Genomic DNA, 22,045 nt, shown 5'->3' on the forward strand with positions numbered 1-22,045 from the left:
CAGGAGTATAATTAGCAACCTAAACCACTTCAGAGCAATCCAAGGCTCACATATTTACGACATTTACCTGCTCACTGAAACCTGGCTCTCCATTGATATTGATGATTAGGAGATTATAGATGGACAATATACAATCCATAGAAAGGACAGAGGATCTCGTGGAGGCGGAGTAGCTATTATACATTCTAACCATATACTCTGTGAAACTACATCAAATTTCACAAATATTGAATCAGTATACTGCCTTCTTCATCTTGGCAAGCTAAAGGTTTTAATAGTATTGCTTTATTTTCCACCTCCCATAACTAATATAGACCTCCAGTACTTAGAAAGCTCGCTGGAATCAATCTTCCCACTAATTCAATCTGCCGACATAGCAATGGTTTTGGGTGACTTTAACTGTCAAATGGCCAATTTAGGATCTTCTTCTCCATCACTGCAGACTAGGGCTCTCTTTAATATGCTTCACAGCTATGGTCTGGAACAAATTTGCAACTTTCCAACCAGAGAAAATGCCTACCTCGACCTAATATTTTCCTCTACTCATATAGATGTTCACACCGACAACCCCATATTTCACTCGGATCATTCACCAATTACTTTTGACATCACAGTGACTTCTCATAACTTCAAATGCAGCTCCCGTACTCCTCGATTCAATTTCAGAAAGGCTGACTGGCCTCTGCTCAACCTAGCTCTAAGAAACGTAGACAAGCAGCTCGCTGACGCTATGGATGACATCGATGTGCTCACCAACAACCTGATTAACTGTGTCCATTCAGTTATATCTGACATTGTTCCTCAATCCCATCTTACCGCACGCTCTACCTACCCGCACTGGTATAACAGTGAACTAATACGTAAAATTAAATCCAAAGAATTCTACAGAAACAAGTATAAGCAAACATGTGACAGTCAATACTATGAAATATTCAGCCAACTCCGCAAAGAAGTGAAAACTCTCATATTAAACTCCTACAACATGTATACAGAGTCAGTTCAGGATAGTCTGCTTACTCACAGAGGTATCAAACCATTCTGGAATTTCATGAAGCATAAGAACATAACCAGTAGAAAGTTACAACTCCGTAACGCAGATGGAATTCTCTTATCTGACGAATTCAGTATTGCTCAAGAGTTTGCCAAACACTTTTCCAGAATTCAAACAAATGATACATTGAGATCTGCCTCATTTCCTGACTTCACACCTGTTAAAGATGATATCCTCATTAATCTCTTTATCACTGATGAAGATTTAAATTCGGCATTAAAAAGCACGAGAAATGACTATACTAGAGGCCCAGATGACATTCCAGGCTTATTTTGGAAAAGGACTGTCACTACATTGAAACCCCTCATACTGCGGATCTTCAACCTGTCTCTCAGGCTGGGGAAGTATCCTAAGCACTTTAAGCAGGTCAATATAGTTCCTATTTTCAAAAAAGGTGATAAAAATGACGTATGCGATTACAGACCCATAACCTTGCAAAACAGCCTGGCTAAACTCTTCGACACAGCAGTGCACAAACATCTCTTCGAATTCTTCAAGCCTTTTATCGATCAGAATCAACATGGTTTCTGCAGTGGCAAGTCAGTAGTCACAAATTTACTTCCTTTCTGGCAATACACCTCTGAAGCTCTTGATAACCACCTACAAGTTGATGCGGTCTACACAGATATATCCAAGGCATTTGATAAAGTCCCGCACGAACAACTTCTGGAAAAACTTAAGCTATATGGTATCCGTGACCCTTTGCTCTCATGGCTACGCAGCTATATTACGCATCGTTCCTTGAGCGTTATCATCGATCAAGTGAACTCAGACTGTTTTATACCACTAAGCGGAGTACCACAAGGCTCTCCCTTAGGTCCTCTTCTCTTCATTGTTTTCGTAAATGATCTTCCTTCTTTCATCTACACCTCCAATGTTCAAGTTGCTCTCTATGCAGATGATCTTAAGATCTACTCAGCAGTGAAGGAGACTACCGATTCTCAACAACTTCAATGTGCTCTCAATAAATTCTCTCTGTGGCTATCTCTGAATGGCTTGTCTGCTAACCCCTCGAAGTGCAAAGTTATCTCTTTCTCATCTTGCAGATCTCCACAACTAATGAATACGGAGTATAGTATTAACTCTGTGATCATCGAAAGGTGTGACCAAGTTAACGACTTAGGGATTCTCTTTTCCAGCAGTGCTAAATTCGATGCCCATGTCCTTAAAATCACCAGCAAAGCATTCAAAACACTGGGATTCATCAAACGGAACACATACAAGTTCAAAAACTACAGATATGCGGTTATCCTTTATAAAACTATTGTTCTGCCAATCCTTGAATTCAGTTCACCCATCTGGAATCCTCACACAAAGACTTTAACTAACAAAATTGAAGCAGTCCAAAAAAACTTTGTCCGTTACCTCACGTACCGCAATCCTCTATTCTATCACTCAGTGTATTATGAATCGCTGTGTGATTACTTTCATCTGAGGCCTCTGTGCACTAGAAGAGTTACTGCTGACATCGCCCTTCTAGCCAAAGTAATCACTGGAATTTACGAAGCATCTGATATCCTGAGTAAAATAAACTTCAATGCTCCTTGTAGACAAGTCAGGAACCATACACCGTTTCGCCTTGACTCTGCCAACACGGACTTTATGAAGTTCAGTCCACTGAACAGAATCAGCAAATCAGCAAACGACTCTCGCATTGACTTCTTTGACAACTCCCAATCACTGATGAACTCCATCCACAAGTTTGCCTCTTCACTTAAACTGCAAAGTGACTAGCTCACATCTAATTATTGTAGTTTATTATTATTTGTTATATTATTTTTCTGTTCTCTAACGGATTAATTATTACTTGTTTTACCGGTAACTTAACTTAATACAATCCTCTTTTGTACATATGCTTTTATTGTTTGAATCTATATCAATGTTTATCGTCCTGTAGGATTTCACATTATTGTTATTATGTTTATTGATCTGATCTCAGATACACTGTTAATGGTTACCTGTTGTGTATCTTGTTATTAATAAAATAAAATAAAAAAAATAAAAATAAAATATATACTGTATAATATAAATATATATAATATTTATATATATCATATAAATGTATATAATATTTATATATATATCATATAAATGTATATAATATTTATATACCAGAAACTATGTACTATTTGCCCAGAGGTTTAAGTTTCAGTTTGTATCATCATTTTTTTTTTGTTATAGAAGTTTGGCCATAAAAAATAATAAAAGGAAAATTTTCATTAGGCTTCATAAAGCTAATTCTTGCATATAATTATCAAGTGCTCTAGAGCAAGAATTTAAAATTAGTGATGTCTAGGGCCAATAAAAGACGCATTAGCACAAACTTTGATTTGAAGTTGAAACGTTCACTAGAGTCAGATGTTTACATCTGAAGCAAGCTTCTTGGTAGTGTCCAGTCACTACAGCATGCTTTTTTTTTCTTTTTTTTTTTTGATTTTTGTTTCTTTCAAGTTTTGCATGCTAACAGTGAAGATAATGCACAAATGTGTGTTAAAAAAATGTTATGAAAAGCACATGTGTAAAGCACACCAGAGGAACGTTTTATTTTAAAAATTTATTCAAAATATGTCTTCAGTATAAAAAAATAAATTTTTCACAGTTGTATTTATGATAGATTGAAATTAAAGGTAACTTTACAATGTGCACAATTTTAAATCTTTCATTAGTTTTTAAGCTGATACTGTATTTAGTAGGAAGCTAGTAATTGTTGAAGTTTTGTATGCTGGTTGTTCCTCATGGTTTTACCATTGATAATTTTCTCATTTATGTATTAATTGTTTGTTTTGAACTTAAATGATTTCATTATTTCATCTTGATTGCTAAAATGCTATTTGTTTTATAATGTGCAGGGTCTTCAATGGATTCTGTATCAAAAATGCAACTATAGATAACTTGTTGTGGTAATTAGTACAATTAATACATTAGTACACCACCAATTTTCTTACACCTGTTTTAATCTGGACAAAATTATGAGAGAGCAATTGAAATTTCTGTGGCCGTCACACCAATTTACTAGGTTACCACAGATGGCATTTTGTGTAGTATGTTTGCTCATTTGCATTGTTTACACTGCAGTTTTAAGCAGTGATTCATTGAATTTGTGTTATTATTAGCTTATTTTGCTTAAATTTAACTCTAGTCATGGCTTTTAAGAAAGATGCAAGTGTCAATCGTGGTGCCAAGTATAAACACCAAAAGCTGCAGACATTATCAGTCCACTGCAGGATGGAAGCTTCTCAACAATTCATGTTGAGGGGAAATGGACCATAATATGCCACTCTTGTCCAGTGTGGGTTGGCAGATTGACTGTATTTAGCAGTCAGGGGCTTGAACCCCAGTCTACTCAAAGAGTGTGTGCTACTACACTCTCACTCCACACCACTCGGCTACGGAGTGTAAACACTAGTCCATATCAATACAAGATAAAGCAGAATTGTTGAAAAAACTGGATACAGGTGTTTCTGTGCAGAGGTTGTGTGATATCTATGGTATTGGTTTGCCAACTGTTTATGATATAAAGAATCAAAGGGACAAAATGTTGAAATTCTATGCAGACAGTGATTCCAACAAGTGAATGAGCATTTGAAAAACTATGAAACTATCAAGTGATGATGGAATAGTTTCAACAACATTGGAATGATGGAGCAGATTTGTTGGGTAGCATGTTAATGGAACAGGCCTAAAAAACTAAATTAGAACACCAGTATGACTATAGTGAGGGATGGCTTCAAAAGTTTAAGAAGTATCCTGGAAGCCAAGAAGAATATGAGCCATAGCAGCAGACCTACATTTGAAAATCCTGTGGCTTCAACTTTGTGTATTCTAGATGTCTCCCCTGCAACATCATAAATCCATGATGAAACAGACTGTAATCTTGAAAGTCCTCAACTTCCAGATATTTGTGATTAGCTCTATAGTTTCAGTAAATTCTAAAAACTTGGCCATTTTGGGAACAGTAGTACTGCAGCATTCTTTGTAAGTAGTGTAATTAATAAATCTGTTTAATTTATATAGTACTAAAGTGTTTAATTGAATAACTCAATTCACATTTAATTCATTATTCTGTTTCATTGATACTAATGAAGATATATCATTTATACAAATCTACCTGTATTTAATTTACATTTAATAATTGTTTAATTTAAGTATCTAGCAGTTATGGTGCTTTCAAGTTGTCAGAGGTGTATAATTAATGGGTCAGAGGTGTACTGTTGAATTATTATTACATGACCTCTTTTGGTCCAGCAAAATGGATAATCTGGCAAGATTCATGAAGCAAGGCTACTGGAAAATTTGTGGTGTAATTGTATTAATTAAAATAAGTTATAATCAGTGGATATTAAGGTGTACTATTTTACTATACTAAATTTTATTGCTTACCTTAGTATACTAATACACCATGATGTGAGTGAGCCCCTTAGTGGCAGAGAGTATATCCAGCCAATAATTGATTTCTTGTGTTCATTGCAGCTTAACAGCATCTGTTGTTACTGAACACCTATATCACAATGACATTTTTAATACAGCTGTTCAGTTCATTAATCCTGGTGACTTTCATTCATTGTTTAGATACTGAGATTCAACTATCCCAAGGGGCTCACATCTGGTGAGTATGGGCTTGCCACACCCAGGGTCCTGAGCTGTATATCATCATTCTTCTTTTTCTTGATGATTCCTCTCTCTCTCTCTCTCTCTCAGGATAACTCGGGAATTTTTTTTGGCTAGTGCAGCATAAGCCTCAGGCTTCCTTGCAGAATGTGGCTAATAATAATAATAATAATAACTTTATACAGTGCCTCAGATTCTGTACTTGCAACTACATGTTGCCATTCTGTAACAAGATGGAACCCACCAGGGGTCCCATCTCTTTACAGAATGACAGCCAAGGAATTGGCCTAGTAAGGGGGGGGGGAGACAATTCCTTGGCCATCTTGCTCAGACATATATACCCACTCTGATTTATTCATGTGGGGATATAATATGGACATGGTGTATCACATTACGGTCACTGGAAATGATGACATGTAATAATGGATGCCACTATATGAACATAGTATGAAATTTTACTAAGGTAAACAGTGAAACTATTGAGACTACAAATTATTGCCAACCAAAACATCTATAATTGCGCTTTTGCTTGTCTATAGCCTCTATTAAAAACCCTGGTGGAACTCAATGGATGCCCTGTATATAATATGTGAAGTATGAATAAATTAAAGATGTTGGCAAAATTTGAACTGTGGAACTTTTCTAGCAAGGCTCTTTGGCCCATGATCACTTTGATATCTTCCAGATTGTCTTCCCCCACCCAAATAAAAAACATATATACAAATAATTGCCACCTTTGCTCTACAGTTTAATCCTGAATTCCATCATTATTTTTGTTTCCACATGAATGTTATACTAGATGTTCTTTCTATCATAGAAGTCAATTAAATGCAGCCTTTAGCAAGTGCTGATTTTGTAATTAGATCATTAAAAAATTCATATCTTAACTATAAGGAATTAAGATACTGGTGTCAAATTTTATATGCCATTTAATATAGTTCATCTTAGGATTGTGTACAAATTTTTATGGATTTTTTCCTGATGTGCCTTTCTTTTATATAAGCATTTCTGTGTAAGGAGAATTCTTAACAGATAACTGAATAATACACTGTGTAGTGGCACTAGCCAGTATTAAAGACATGATTTGAACTTATTGAACACACACAGCCAAAGTCACCAGATCTGGCCCCCAGTGACTTCCATTTCTTTCTGCTTCCAGTGGCTTCCAGTTGCCTTCCTGAAATTGAATAAAATGTTTAGAGGACAGAAATCTTTCTGGTGACTGGGATGAGATGTGTACTTATGATTAACTGGGACTAAAAAATAGAATTTTTTTTCAAAATGGAATTCGTGCTGTGGAACACTAATAGACTAATGCACTTTGTTTCATTTCTTGGTGGCTCCATTGAAAAATAAAAGTTTTTGCACTCCAAACACACAATTTTTTAATGATCTCTGTTACTGAAAGTCTGGTATGAGTAGTGGCATAGCTAGGGTGAGGCAGGTGGTGCACGTTCCCTGGCCATCAAATTTGGGGGATGCCTTTTTAATGGTTAAAAAATGCAAAAATTCCAAAAGAGCAGACATGGGATTTTGTCAAAGATATGCAGAAACTTTGCTAGCAGGAATGAAAAGGTGATTATTCCTCTGTACAAGGCCAGGGTTAGGCTGCATCTTCAGAATTGTATACAGGTCTGAAGTCCTCACTTTAGGAAGGATGTAGACCTGCTGGGAATGGGTTCAGAGAAGGGCAAACAGATTGGTGAAAGAAACAAAAGGATGCTCTTACCAAGAAAGGCATCAGTTTTTCAAATTGCATCATCTGGAGACTAGGCTAGGCACCTGAAGGGAGATCTGATTGAGGTGTTTAAGGCTTTGAATGGATTGAGTAAGCAAAATGTTGATGGTATTCTTCCTCTTGTTGAGACTTCACACATGAGGGGGTATAAATTCAAGTTGAGGAAGGATGGTTGCAGGATAGATGTACAGAAGTTTGCCTTCACCCAGCAGCTGGTTGATCGTTGGAACAATCTTCTATCTGTTGTTGTGGAAGTAAGTGGTTTTAATAAATTCAACGAAACAAAAGAACTAAACAAATTCTTGCATGGTATGGATGGGTGAAGTGTATTGTTTTTTTTTTTTTTTTTTTTAGTTGATGCTTTGTAGGCTTGCTTTTTTGCATAATTTTCTACTACTACTACTACTAGTACAGCCACTCCCTGACTAACGTTAAGGGTTGGGTTCTGCGGAATGCTACGTAAGTTGAATTTTACCTAAGTCAGAATTTTCCTAATTAAGCATTTTGGGAAATTTTGCACTCGCAACTATGTGCGCTGAATTTGATAGAAGCAAAACAGAAATGTTCGATGAACATGTAAATAGAATTATTAAATTTTTTTATCTCATGCGCAGGAAAAATTACAAAAGTGTGCAAAATTATAAAATTACAAAAAGAGAGAGGAGACAGGCATAACATCAGCAAGTTTTACCTTTTGAGCATCGCTGCCAGAATTAATTCTCCAGCTGATAAGCACACCACTGCGGAAGTTGAGGGCTGTGGAGATTTAGAAGGGGTTTTTCCCCAACACATCACAAAATTTCTCTGCAGCTGCAGAATTGGCACTGGTGACTTTACCGCATACTTTAATGTTTTGGAAACCAGGCCGATGCTTGAACCTATTAAACCACCCGTTGCTTTCCACTAACTTGGGTTGGGTTTGCCGTACTTATCGTCATCTTCATAAATACTTCTTGCTTTTGCTTGAATGGCCATTGGACTCAGGGGCAGCACTTGCTTCAGAATCTGATTTTCCATCCATGTTATTAATAGCTTTTCCATCTTCGATATAGCACCTGAGCGCTGTTTTGCAATCACTGTTGGGGAAGACTGGCCTCGGTGTGAAATACACGGATCCTTTAACATGTTCTTTTATACTTATACGCGCACTGTCCCTTAAAATAGTATTCACTGTTGAAGCAGCGAGACCTAATTCCATGCAATAGATGACAAACTTTTTGCCATGCTTCATACTTGTTAATTAATCATCTTCATTTCTAAATCAGGTTTGTTTCGTTTTGTTCCTAGACTGCCAGCACTTGCACTTTCCGTTGGTTGCTTTTCCTTCATCATTGTAATAAGTAAATAGGAATGAAGAGGAGATTCTGAAAATTTATTTGTTTTTTTATGATTGAAGATTTCAGTGAAGGGGGAACACATTTCACCATAATAATGTAAAAACCCACACAATTCCAGTTATCGGGATTATTACAAATGCAATAAGATGAAAAGGGAGCATTTTTTTTTTTTTTTTTTTTTTGGTTGATGCTGCATAAGCTTGCTTTCTTGCATCATATGCCTCTACTAATGCTAATGCTAAGGTCGAGTTTACTACTCGTTTATAATTAGCTGCACTAACAGAAAAGCCCAATAAACTGGAAAGTGCAAATTGTTTTTATTGTTTTATGGTAGTGACCTCCAGAAATGTTTTGCTGTGGTTGATATTGTTCTTCCCAGGAAAATATCCCAAAGGCATTCAAAATTGATTTTTATGATGGAACATATGATAATGATGAAAGTATAGTGCAATTTCCATTATAAAAATGATCTTTTAGAGAGATAAATAGCTTAGTTATATAGTGAAATTTTGAACTTCGAAGTTCTTGGAATGAAGTGCCAAAAAAAAAATAATAAAATAATGCGTTTCCACAATTTTTTTTAAGTTTGCACTGGCCAGCAAAAACTTACGTAAAGTCAAATTTGTGTAAGTCGGGGAGTTTCTGTACTTATAGTACAAATAATTTATTTTTATCCAAAATAACTATTATTGTGTTTTTTCCCCCTTCTTTTAGGTAAAGTATATGCAATAGGAGGTTGTGATGACAAAGAACATTTATCTAGTACAGAAATGTTTGATCCATTTAAAAACAAGTGGAGCCGCCTATCTTCTATGATGACACCTAGGTATTAGGAAAATTTTATTAATTCTGTAAGAGTTCATTGTGCAATTTTTACATCTTTATTATAAATGAAACTGGCACATATTATGTTTTTTGGAAAGTTGATATTGTTCTTCCCAGGAAAATATATCAGAATTCAGGCAAAAATGAGGAGTTATTAAAAAATTTTCATTCTCTGAAATTCATTTTTTCACACTTTTTACCATTTCCACCATGCACTGTGCTTCTTTGAAGTTCGTTTTTTATGCATTTTAACCATACCCATCATGCACTGTGATGGTGTTTTATTAGTCTTGTTTCCATTGTTTATCCAGTAATGCATTGTTTATTTATCATTATTATTATTGGCCATATGGTGCAAGGAAACTTGAGGCTTGTGCTGCACCAGCCAAAAAAAATTCACGAGTTACCCTGAGAGAGAAAGAGACATAGAAAGGAATCGCCAAGAAAGAGGAAAGCAAAGAATGATGATATCCAGATCGAGCCCCTGGGTGTGCCAAGCCCATACTCACCAGATGTGAGCCCCTGGGGTTAGATTATGTATATTTGTGTAAAACCTTACAGGACAGGTAGGTAAAAAAAATATATAAACAAAGACAGTAGTAATAGAGGCATGTGATGCAAAAAAGCAAGCATATGAGCTTATGCAGAATCAGCCAAAAAAAAAAAAAAAAAAAAAGAAAATTCACACAACCATTTGCTCTAAAAGTTTGTCCAGTTCTTCATTGAATTTATTTAAGCTGTCAACTTCCACAAAGACAGATGGAAGTTTGTTCCAGCAATTAATCACGTGCTGGCTAAAGGCAAATTTCCGCACATTTATTCTGCAACTGAATTTCCTCAATTTGAATTTATGCCTCCTTAGGTTCGTAATCTCAGCAAGTGGAAGAATCCCATCAGAATTCAGCGGGCTCCACCCATTCAAGACCTTATTCACCTCAATCAGATCACCTCGCAGGTGCCTAGTCTCCAGCCACTGCAATTTGCAGAACTTAAGACTCTCTTGGTAAGAGGATCCCTTCATTCCACTCACCAATCTTGTTGCCCTTCTCTGTACACACTCAAGCAAATCTACATCCTTCCTAAAATGAGGCCTCCAGACCTGTATGCAGTACTCAAGGCATGGCCTGACCATTGCCTTATACAGAGGGACAATCACATTCTTTTCCCTGCTAGCAAAATTCCTGTATATCATTTACAAAACCCCATGACCTGCTCTTGCAGCCTGTCTGCATTGTTCAGAAAACTTCATATCTGACTTCACAATTACTCCCAGGTCTTTTTCATTTTCTGTCACCCTAAGTGAAGTACCACACAGTTGGTACATTCCTCTGAAGTTACTTCTACCCATATGCAGTACTTTTCATTTATCAATGTTAAAAATTCTGTTGCCACTTCTCAGCCTATCTTCCCAAATTTTCTAGATCCTGTTGCAGTAGCACACTGCCATTACTGTCATTAACAACCCTGCCAACCTTTGTATCATCTGCAACCTTTGACCCTAAGCCTGATATACTTTCATTAGTACCATTGATAAATATACAAAATCACAGTGGACCCAACACCGAACCCCGTGGGACTCCACTAATAATATTAGTACACAAAGAACAGCATCCATTGATTACCACTCTGTCTTTTGCCACTCAACCACCCTTTTATCCATTGTAGCACCTTACCCTTAATACCATTCTTCTCCAATTTGTACAGTAGTCTTCCATGCTCAACAGTGTCAAAAGCTTTCCTGAAATCCAAGTATGTGATATCAAAATTATTTTTTGCATCCAGTTTCTTTGTAACCACTTCATAGTATCCAATCAAATTTGTCAGACAAGACATTCCCTTAACAAAACCCATGCTGTGTCTGAATTATTGCTGAAGTCTTGTCTAAATGAACCTGCAATGCATCTTTAACCAGTGACTCCATTATTTTACTCAGAACAGAAGTTAAATTAACTGGTCTGTAATTACTTGTGTCATCCTTAGATCCCCGCTTTGTGAATTGAGGATACATTTCACATCTGCAGTCCATGGGGACTTCCCCTGATTCCAAGAATGCTCTCATAATTATGGCTAAGGGTTTGCTTAGTTCCTTTGCCACCTCCTTTAATATCACTGGATAGATCCCATCTACCCCTGGTGCCTTTCATATGTTTAACTTATTGGGGGGATACAAGGACTAATAGATTAACAGTAGCCACTGGCAGAGGTGAAAGTGATTCTTGCACTGCTTCTATTGGAATGAGCCGCAGTCTGGAAAATAAGATGCAGGATATTTCAGAGACTGCTGGGAATCATTGGGGTACAAATAAACACATAGGTTGTGTTAGGGTAGCTAAGAAAAAGAACAGGTGCGTGTATACTTGTGTGTACACCAATGCTAGGAGTTTAGTAAATAAATTTGATGAATTTGAGGTATTGCTCAAAACATCAAAGGCAGATATTGTGGGGATTCCAGAGACGTGGTGTCACACAGATATAAGGAATGCAGAACTGGAATTTGGGGAATACAATGTCTACAGAAAGGATAGACAGGATAGTTTGCTGGTGAAATTACGTTACGAACATTTTTTACGACGCCAGAACTTCCAATATGACTCTGTTCTTGATAGATTCAATTAGTGATTCTAAAGAAAAAAGGACAGGTTATCCCACCCCCCTCACACACACACACACACACACACACACACACACACACACACACACACACACACACACACACACACACACACACACACACACACACACTTCAGGAGGATTGCAAGCTCCCGTGGGATGCAACTTCTACTCCAGACCGATAACACCCACCGTCTGTTTAGCGAGCGAGCAACAATACAAATACCATTACGGAAAAGTACTTTTACCAGTAAATTTCATCGAACTTTTGCATGCTTCTCGTACAGGCTTTCTTTACTTTAGCTGGATATTTAAGAATTTTTGGATATGATTTCCAGTTTAGTAGTAGAAGGAATATTGATACATAAGAGCAGGAAAAGAATAGATAAAAAAAAGAAAAGCTTGAAGTACTCCAGCATTAATCAAAATGTTTTAAGATACAGGGAGAGTTATTTATTATTATTTTGTTGTAATTACTTATTAATGTAATTAATGTCTACTGACTTTCATTGAATTTTGTCTGTTAATATTTACCAGTATTGCACTATCCAGTAATATATAGTTTTGGTTCTCAGTTTAGTTATAATTTAAAAATCATATTCCTTTGTGGAATGCAGATACTGAGAAACTTCTTCCTAAATTCCTCCTTAAACTCCTTAGCAAAATTATGCAGCACATAGCAGTCATATATGGATATTTACTGCTTTAACATGATGTTATACATGACTAACACTTTGAAACTTCCATAGACCTAGTAGAATCAAAATGATGTGGTGAGATGGAATCATATGTCACCTTTGCATCACCTCACTGTGGCCATTGTCACTGGAGCTTACCAAGCAAAGGTACCAATGAGTGATGTGCTCCTTTTGTCAGTATGTAATTGTCTCTTTGAGCAGTCCTCAAAAATCATCCATGTACAAATTTAACTGTCACTTAAGGTGTATGACGAGCTACTCAAATCAGCCCTCAAGTCAGAAGGTTGACTAGGGAAACCCTAAAAAAAAAAATAATAAAAATAAATAATAAATTAAATAGTTTGTACTTTGTGTGTGTGGTAGGGATGACAGATAAAAGTCATGTGATAATTTCATACAACACTGATATTTCACTTAATCATTTCACTGATATTTCACTTAATTAAATTTCCAGAAATGATTAAGAAAAATTTAAAAATGCTATTCTGAGAAATCACTGGACAAAATGCCAACATACTGGTGCCTAATCTATCCTTATTATAGTTGACCAGTAATCAAATATCAAGGAACTTTTCAGTAAAATCATGACACCAAACAGTTAATATGTATATTTTTAATGTTGTAATCTTGGAATACCTCAAGGCACCTTAAATTCTTGCTTTAATGCAGTTAGAAACAAAATAGGGCAATGTTTGGAAAAAGTTGAGTTAGGATTGAATTTGAAAGTGTATGCAATTCTGCCCAGACATTATAGGAGGAAGTACATGTTGAGAGATTTGTCAGTCAATTTGGCCCTGAAGAGAATGTGCAAGACCCTTGGGGTAGAATTTTTCTCACTATGTCTGTGCTTGTTAACAAGAGAGACTGTTTTTACAGAGACAGGATATACTTAAATAGCAGGAGTGCAAGAATATTCACTGATGTTATCAAGGCAATGTTAGGTGGGTTGGAAAACTGCTAGCTTAGGGGGGGGGGATACACAGGCTAATAGATTAACTAGACCCATAGGCAGTGAAAGTGATTCTTGCACTGCTTCTAATGGAACATGCAACAGCCTGGAAAGAAAGGTGTTGGGGGAATTTAAAGCCATGTTGTGAGTGGTCACAGAACAAATAAATACATAGGGCTGTATTATGGTAACTAGCTTCATGTAAATGTACATATACACTAATGCTAGCAGCATCGTAAATAAATTTAATGAATTTGAAGTACTGATCTGGTAGTGGCATTCTTCTCAAAACCATCTAGGCATGATAGTAAACTGTTATTACCAATGTGATATTGTGACATACATCATGGAGTGTGATTATAAAAGAGCTGTTCAGTAATATTATTATTATTATTATTATTATTATTATTATGGCGAAGGTAAAGAAAGCCTGCACGAGAACGACGAGAAACGTCGGATAACTTACGCGGAAAATTAGTTTGCCGATACGGCACTCTAGCGCTGCTCACTTGGTAAACAGACGGTAGGTGTTAACGGTCTGGAGCAAAGTCGAGAACGATATACTGATTGACAGGTAGGCGTGGCAAACGACGTGCTGATTGGTGCGTGAGCACAACACACGATAACATCGGTTTAGTATCACTGTAGCAGCACTAATGGTAACTTGTCCTAATCGTACATGCCCTAACATTTACTGTAACGGTGACAAAAGATCAGGTTACCTCCACTTGAATCCCATGGGAGCTTGAACCTCTCCCGAAATGGAGGGGGTAACCTAACCTTTTTTCTTTAGAATCATGAGTGGACTAGCACATAAATTGTTTATTAATAAAATATTAATTTTTTTATTAATGTACTTTTATTTTTAAAGACACTCATGCGGATACACACGTGACTACACAGTAGCTTGTCGTCTGTCGCGCCCACCACCAATCATTTCATTGTTTGCCACGCCTACCTGTCAATCAGTATATCGTTCTCGACTTTGCTCCAGTCCGATAACACCTACCGTCTGTTTACCGAGTGAGCAGAGCTAGAGTGCCGTATCGGCAAACTAATTTACCGCATAAGTTATCCGACGTTTGTCGTCGTTCTCGTGCAGGCTTTCTTTACCCAAGCCGTTTGTTCTACTAATATGCATAATACACTGCTCAACAAAATTAACAGAACAAAATGTTTTTGTTGTGAACAGTGTTGCCGAAGATGAATATTTGATATAATAGGCATCTTGGGATGCAAATTCTGAATATCCAGTAGAAATTGATCTACCACCTTACAGAGCCTCATGTTATGCAAATTATTCATGCCTATAAAAACATGGGTTGTGACCACATCACTTCATTCCCGTTTTTTGTTTAATTATTGGTGGAACCATATCACATCTATCCCACTGGGCAAGTGGGATAGCCACATCTCAAGTACTCAGGATGGCAAGTCATCATCATTTAGATGATTCTTTGAGATGGCGAGCTGTTGGATAACTCGAAGCCGCGCAGTCGCAGGCAGAGGTGGCACACTGGCTTAATGTGTCATGAGGTGTCGTCTTGGCACTATGGAAGCAGTTTAAGGAGACAGGAACTGTTACAAGAAGAGCTGGTCAAGGTCACCTGAGAGCTATGTAAACCAGAACAGACCACTGCCTGACTCTAACAGCAAGACAGAATCCTATGATATCATCTTATTAACTGTCTCTTGAGGTTTCTGCGATCGTAGGCAAAAACATTTCCAAACAGACTGTGTTACAAAAGTTCAATTAAAGTGGGCTCTATGCAGGGGTGCTGTAACTGCCCAAAGGTGCTATGAACAGATCCCGATGTGTGACTTTTTAGGGGTATGGTTGGCCCAGATTTTCTTTTCATGCATGACAAGACCACTGCACATAGAGCTCAAGTGGTGGAGGAATATCTTGAAACTGAAGATATCCAGTGACTGCTGTGGCCAGTGCAATCACATCTTAAATCCGATAAAATATGTGGGATGCCCTTGGGCATCGCATTGCACGCCATCAACTCCTCAGTCACATGGTGAGCTAAGGTCTGCACTGGTGGAAGAATGGGATTTGTTGCCACAGAATCTTATAGATACCCTTATATCGAGCATGGTTCATTGCTGTCAGGCTTGTTTATCCATTGGAGGGGATCACATGCCATACTGATGTCATGTGACCACATATTTTTGAGCATCTTGTATTGACTTCTGTAATGTGATCTTTCTGGTAATTCTTATACAACCTTATAAATGTCCCTTATACTTATCCGAAGTTTCTCGCAGTCTCCATTTGATCATTATTCTGTGGTACACCACCATACCAAATTTTGTCCCTTCATCGCAAGCTGCACAAGTTTTGCCATGTTTTCTATGTGTTCTTTTAATTTTGTTGAGCAGTATATTTCACAGCTGTCAGCTTGATAGCCTTTTTTAAGGAAGGGTTGAGGACATCAGAAGTGGCAGGAAATTATTTCTGAAATTCTGCATCCCAAAAACAATATTTTGCATGCATATCTGCTAGAACTTAATGTAGAAGTATTAAAAAATGGAATTTGCTCTTTTAGGAGAGGATTGGGTCTGTGTTGTCTGGGTGGACCAATATATGCTGTTGGTGGACTGGATGATGCAGCATTCTATTCCACGGTTGAGCGTTATGATATCACTTCTGATACTTGGAGCACTGTTGCTTCCATGAATGTAGCTCGTGGTGGAGTTGCAGTAGCAGTATTAAAGGTATAATTTTCCATTGTTTGATTAATTTTTCATTGATTGAATGAAAATAACTAAACAAAGTAAGATTTAAAATAAGATACTTTTTCATGCATAGTATTTTAATTAGTTTATTAGTATGCAAAAGACAACTGTTACATTTAGACCCCCAAACAATCTCAACAACTAAATAAAATTGCCTGTATTTCAGACTGTAGTATCAAAATCTGTCTTCAGATTTAGATTTTTGGGTTTGGGAAAATTCTGAAAATTGACTATTATGGGAGACCAAACTGTATCACACTGAGGAGTGCTACCTACATATTAATTAAACTAAATAAAGTAATTAAGTTGCTTCACGTGGAAAATTTTCTTATTTTGAATCTTACTTAGTAGTGCTCCATATAATATCCTTCTCAAGTTTAACTAAACCAAAGTTAGTTCGAGTAAAAAACCAAAAAAAACCAAAAAAAACCAAAGTTAGGTTGAGTAAAAAATAAGTGGAACATTTGACACTTCTCCACAAGCTGATAGTTGTAAATATTCATGTTAATATAGTGGAACACATGCAGAGACTCATTTACTGCAATCTACTATCTGTTTGATTAACCAAACAGATATATGATATATTAGTTCAGTCTACTGAGTAAGTACCATCATATCAATTTTGTGAATAGGTCACCTGAGGATGACTCAGCTCAATCAGCAGATAAACGTCATATTTTTATGTTAAACTTGGTAAGACATTGATGAGACTCTTAACATGATTATATAAAAGCTTATGGTAATGAAACCATTTCACAAACATGAGTATAAGGTACAAGCCCTACAAGTAAGGACATGTATCACTGACTGTTTACTATGGCAAAAATTTTATACACAGACAGATCAAAAGAAAGTTTATGCTAGAGGTTTTTTTTTTTTTTTTTTTTTTTGACACTCAAAATATCATTTACTAAAGGTTCGTTCCTGATAGTTGAACTGTTAATAAGATACGTAAACTGACATCTCCACTCCTACTCATCTCCACAGCTTCTGACCCACTGGATCTGCTCCATGCAGACATTTTATATCTTCCAGAATATGAAAGAAATAATGAAGCTTTGGTTCAGCTCAACTGAGGAGGTTTACAGTGCTGCGATGAGTGTGCTTAAAGAAGTCACACAGAAGATATAGCAGAACACACTATTGTCAATAGTGGCATGGATGTTGGCAAGAGTGTATAGTTGCAGAAGTAATTATTTTGAAGGAAATACTGCATAGACCTCTGTATCATTAATTATAATATATCTGAATTGGTAGTTCTATTTATTTTAATTGCTGTAGGTTAAAAAAAAAACCCTTAACCACCTCTGTTCTTATTAAATAGCCAGAATGCTATTTGTATATAAAATTCTGTTGCATTGAACTGAAAGTTTTAAACTTTTTTAGTTCTAAAAAATTTGGTGACTCTTGTATTATTCAGAAATGTGAAAATTTTAAATTTCCTTAAAGATATATAAAATATATTTTATATTATCAGTGCATGTATTAACATGTACTTAGGTATGTTAAAAAAATGGGTTTATGCGTGCACGCACGCGCGCGCGCGCGCACACACACATATATTTTTTTAATCTCAAAACAGAGCGTGACAAAATCTCTTTCTGTATTGATAATTCCAAAATTTTCAGGAATAAAAACCATCTGCTACGTTGGAATGAAAAACTGAAGCAGTTTAAATGATATTTCGCATTCCAATACCTTTCACTAAGTTTCAAATGACCTTTCAACTAATTGTTTATAATTTACATCCTTTTTAAATTCTCAGAATTATTTTTTAAGCTGATTTTAATGCTTCCTATGCACTTTGTAGGATGTCAGAAAAGCAATGTGGTTCATTAATTTCTTAATTTTTGTTCCCATAAAGATGCCTTATTGTAATTTTGCTTACTTATTTTTTGGATGTTCCTATTCATTGCTTTTGTGAACTTTTTTCTGAACTCCACTTTGATGTGTCAAGGTAGCAAATGCATATTTTTTTAGTTCACTCCACTATTTAATGACCAAGAACTAAAGACTCATTAGCATTAGTAGAGACATATGATGCAATAAAGCAACCTTTTACAGCATTAGCCAAAAAAAAAAACTACCCATTTCACCCATCCAGTTGCTCCAAAAGTTTATCTAGTTCTGCCTTCAATTTATTTAAGTTGTCAACTTCTACAATGACAGATGGAAGTTTGTTCTAGTAATCAACCACCCACTGGCTAAAGGCAAATTTCTGCACATCTATTCTACAACTGTCTTTCCTCAATTTGAATTTATGTCCCCTCAGGCAATTAATCTGGGCAGAAGGAAGAATCCCATCAGCATTGAGCTTGCTCAAACCATTCAAGGCCATATACACCTCAATCAGATCACCTCACAGGTGCCTAGTCTCCAGACACTGTAATTTGCACAACTTAAGCCTTTCTTTGTAAGAGCAACCCTCATTGCAGCAGTCAACCTTTAATATTATAATGTGAATCTCAAGCAAAACTATTCTACTTGCATAAAAAAAAATATATATATTTTTTTTATATTGTCCAACTGCAAGACAAAACTAGTACAACTTTCAAATCACAGGAACTATACCAGTTGTACTTAATGTACATTATATATTTTAAAAGGTACTCCAAATTTCTATATAAGACTGCTGTCAATTGAATATGTAACAGAAATTGAAGGGTATATTTCGATATGCTTGAACTTAATTTTGATGAGCAGCAAACAATTGCCATTGCTGGAATTCATGCTTATGACCAGATATTGGCCTGTTTGCAATTGCAATAACAAAAATTTTCATTCATAGGATTTTTTATTCATAAAAAAAATTATCTTACAGCTGTAAAATACAGTATTAGTAATATTAATATTTTTAAACAGATTTTATTACTGCAAGTACAGCTTGATGCCTGGTTAACCCAGATTTGTGAAATTTTGGATCTGTGTCTATATTTCCAGTTTATCTATAGACTCGACTCATCTATAGCAACATCTGTATTGTTGTAGATGAGTTTTATTGTATACAGAATATATACATGTAAAATTTCTCTTCATGTGCCAGGGCCAGGAGATTCACATAGGTTCTAATTATGAGGTTACCGATACCAAAAACCCTTAGCATCAAGGTTCTGAGCATCTAGTATCAGGAACAATAAGGCAAATAAAATAGGTTAAAATATAAAACAGTAACAGCAAATTAGGTGTGGCAATAAAGTTCCTGGACTGGTGTTGTTGCAGTCATGTTTGATGACTTTGAAAATAAACAGTGTATATTGTAGTTCAAACTTCCTCCAACAGATGGTGGTACAGAGATTGTACAGTAGGTTGACAAGCTGCAAGTAACAACCAGTTGCATTAGTAGCTAGTAGAATTAAAAAATGTACAGTGGATTTTTTTTCTTTTATTGCAAACTAAAGTTTTATGCTTATTGGCTTTGTTATTTTTTTAACACTTTTATCTATTTTTTTTAGTTAAAAATAAAGCAATTACTAAATGGTTGCAAAAAAAATTTTTTTTTTCTCAACTGCCTACACTAGCTTGTTGTTTGTTTGTTATTTGGTTTTTAGGAGCATTAGCAACTAAGGCCATATTGCTCCGGGATATGCGGTGGTCATTCCCTGACCTTTCCGCATCCTCCTTATTTGGTGGTGATGGGCTCGAATCCCGGTCTAATCAAGAAGCGTGTGCTATGCGCTGCTGCTCCTTCCCACCTGGCTACGGAGGCGCCTCCTACACTAGTTTTTTTTCCTTTTTTATTAGGATAAGTCTTACCATTAATTTTTCTCAAGGTGACTCAACTTATTTTATGGAACTAAAGTTTTGTTAGCTTTAATATTATAATACTATGAAAGTTAAAGATTGCCAGAAGTTTCCTATTTGACAGCAACTTTTAGATTTTATAATTCAGCTGCAAATTATTTTTAAACTTTTTTTTAGTGAAATATATACATTGAAGAAGAAAGTTGAAATAATATCTTTTCCAAAAACAACACACTAAGAATAGCATATACATCTTATGTGCAGTACACATAACATAATTTCTGTGCACTGCATTCATGTATTACAGTGAAGCTATTTTGCTGTAAATCTTAATAAGGATGGAGTGGATGCGAGAACAAAGATGAGTTTGAATTCTGTCTCATCTCAATGAGAGGAATTTCATGGGCATTTTTCATACCATGGTAAAGTTAGTCAGTTTGTCAAAAGTAAAACATTCAAACTACATGGAATAGCATTAGCATTAGCATTAGTAGAGGCATTTGATGCAAGAAAGCAAGCTTATGCAGCATCAGCCAAAAAAAAAAAAAAAAAAAAAAAAAAAGTAACATAAATAAATAAAAATAACCACTTCCACTTCACCCCTCTGTTCGTTCGAAATACCTGTCCAGCTGAGCCTTAAACTTATTTAGGCTATCAACTTCCACGACAAGGGATGGAAGTCTGTTCCACCCACCAACCACCCGCTGGCTAAAGGCAAATTTCCGCACATCTATCCTACATCTGTCTTTCCTCAATTTGAATTTATGCCCTCTCAGGTGATTTTTCTGAGCTAGAGGAAGAATCCCATCAGCATTGAGCATGCTCAAACCATTCAAGGCTTTGTACACCTCTATCAGATCACCCCGCTGGTGCCTAGTTTCCAGACACTGTAATTTGCAAAACTTAAGCCTTTCTTCGTAAGAGAACCCCTTTGTCCCATTCACCAATCTAGTTGCCCTTCTCTGTACTCGTTCCAGCAGCTCTACATCCTTCCTGAAATGAATACATGAAATGAAATTTTACAGACATTATATACTAACACTTGATCGTCTCAGCCTACTTCATATCAAAACATCATTTATAAGGGCAAATTATAAGTTACAAGTTATTCTCAATTTAAGTGAGAATAACTTTAAGTGATAATAAAATCAAAGCCACGCCTTTGATTTTATTAGTATTAGTAGTGGTGAATGATGCAAGGAAGCAAACCTATACAGTATCAGCCAGAAAAACAAAAAAACTACTCTCATCGCTTCTTTTGTCCATTCCCTCTAATAGCTTGTCTCATTCTTTAAATTTAGTCAAACTACCCACTTCTGCAATACCAGATGGAGGTTTGTTCCAACAGTCAGTCTGCTCTGAGCAGAAGCAAATTTTTGTACATCTATCCTCCAACAATCCTTTTTTTAATAATGGGGCTTCCAGACCTGTATGCAGTCACCAAGATGCAGCCTAACCACTGCCTTATACAATGGGATAATTGCCTCCTTGTCCCTGCACTCTCCATGAACAAAATCAAATGCTGGCAGATCACATTAATTTTGATATTTTAATATTCATTTTATGTAGCAGGAAAAAAAAATCACAACAGTGCCAATTACAAATTCACAATACCATTTATAAAACAATACTTTATAAATGGTATTGCAAAAAAGCTCTTCAGCTAATGATTTCATTTTTGTGTTATCATAGTTAAAGTTGATTTTTGTTGATTATAAGAGATGTTATTATTATTCTTCAGCATAT

The 22,045-nt window shown here is 36.1% G+C and overlaps 1 protein-coding gene across 1 annotated transcript in view; it reads left to right on the plus strand.

Annotated features, from left to right (window-relative positions):
* Positions 1-22,045, plus strand: part of LOC150082050 (kelch-like protein 8) — a 132,697-nt gene that overhangs the window by 53,429 nt on the left and 57,223 nt on the right. The window contains exons 5-6 of the mRNA XM_090380413.1: positions 9,449-9,560; positions 16,369-16,537. Of these exons, the coding sequence (XP_090236539.1) occupies positions 9,449-9,560; positions 16,369-16,537 (281 nt within the window). The remainder of the gene's footprint in view (positions 1-9,448; positions 9,561-16,368; positions 16,538-22,045) is intronic.

The sequence above is a fragment of the Mastigoproctus giganteus genome, chromosome 8 (assembly GCF_048544385.1).
Source record: "Mastigoproctus giganteus isolate SK-2022 chromosome 8, ASM4854438v1, whole genome shotgun sequence".
In the NCBI taxonomy this organism is placed as follows: Eukaryota; Metazoa; Arthropoda; class Arachnida; order Uropygi; family Thelyphonidae; genus Mastigoproctus; species Mastigoproctus giganteus.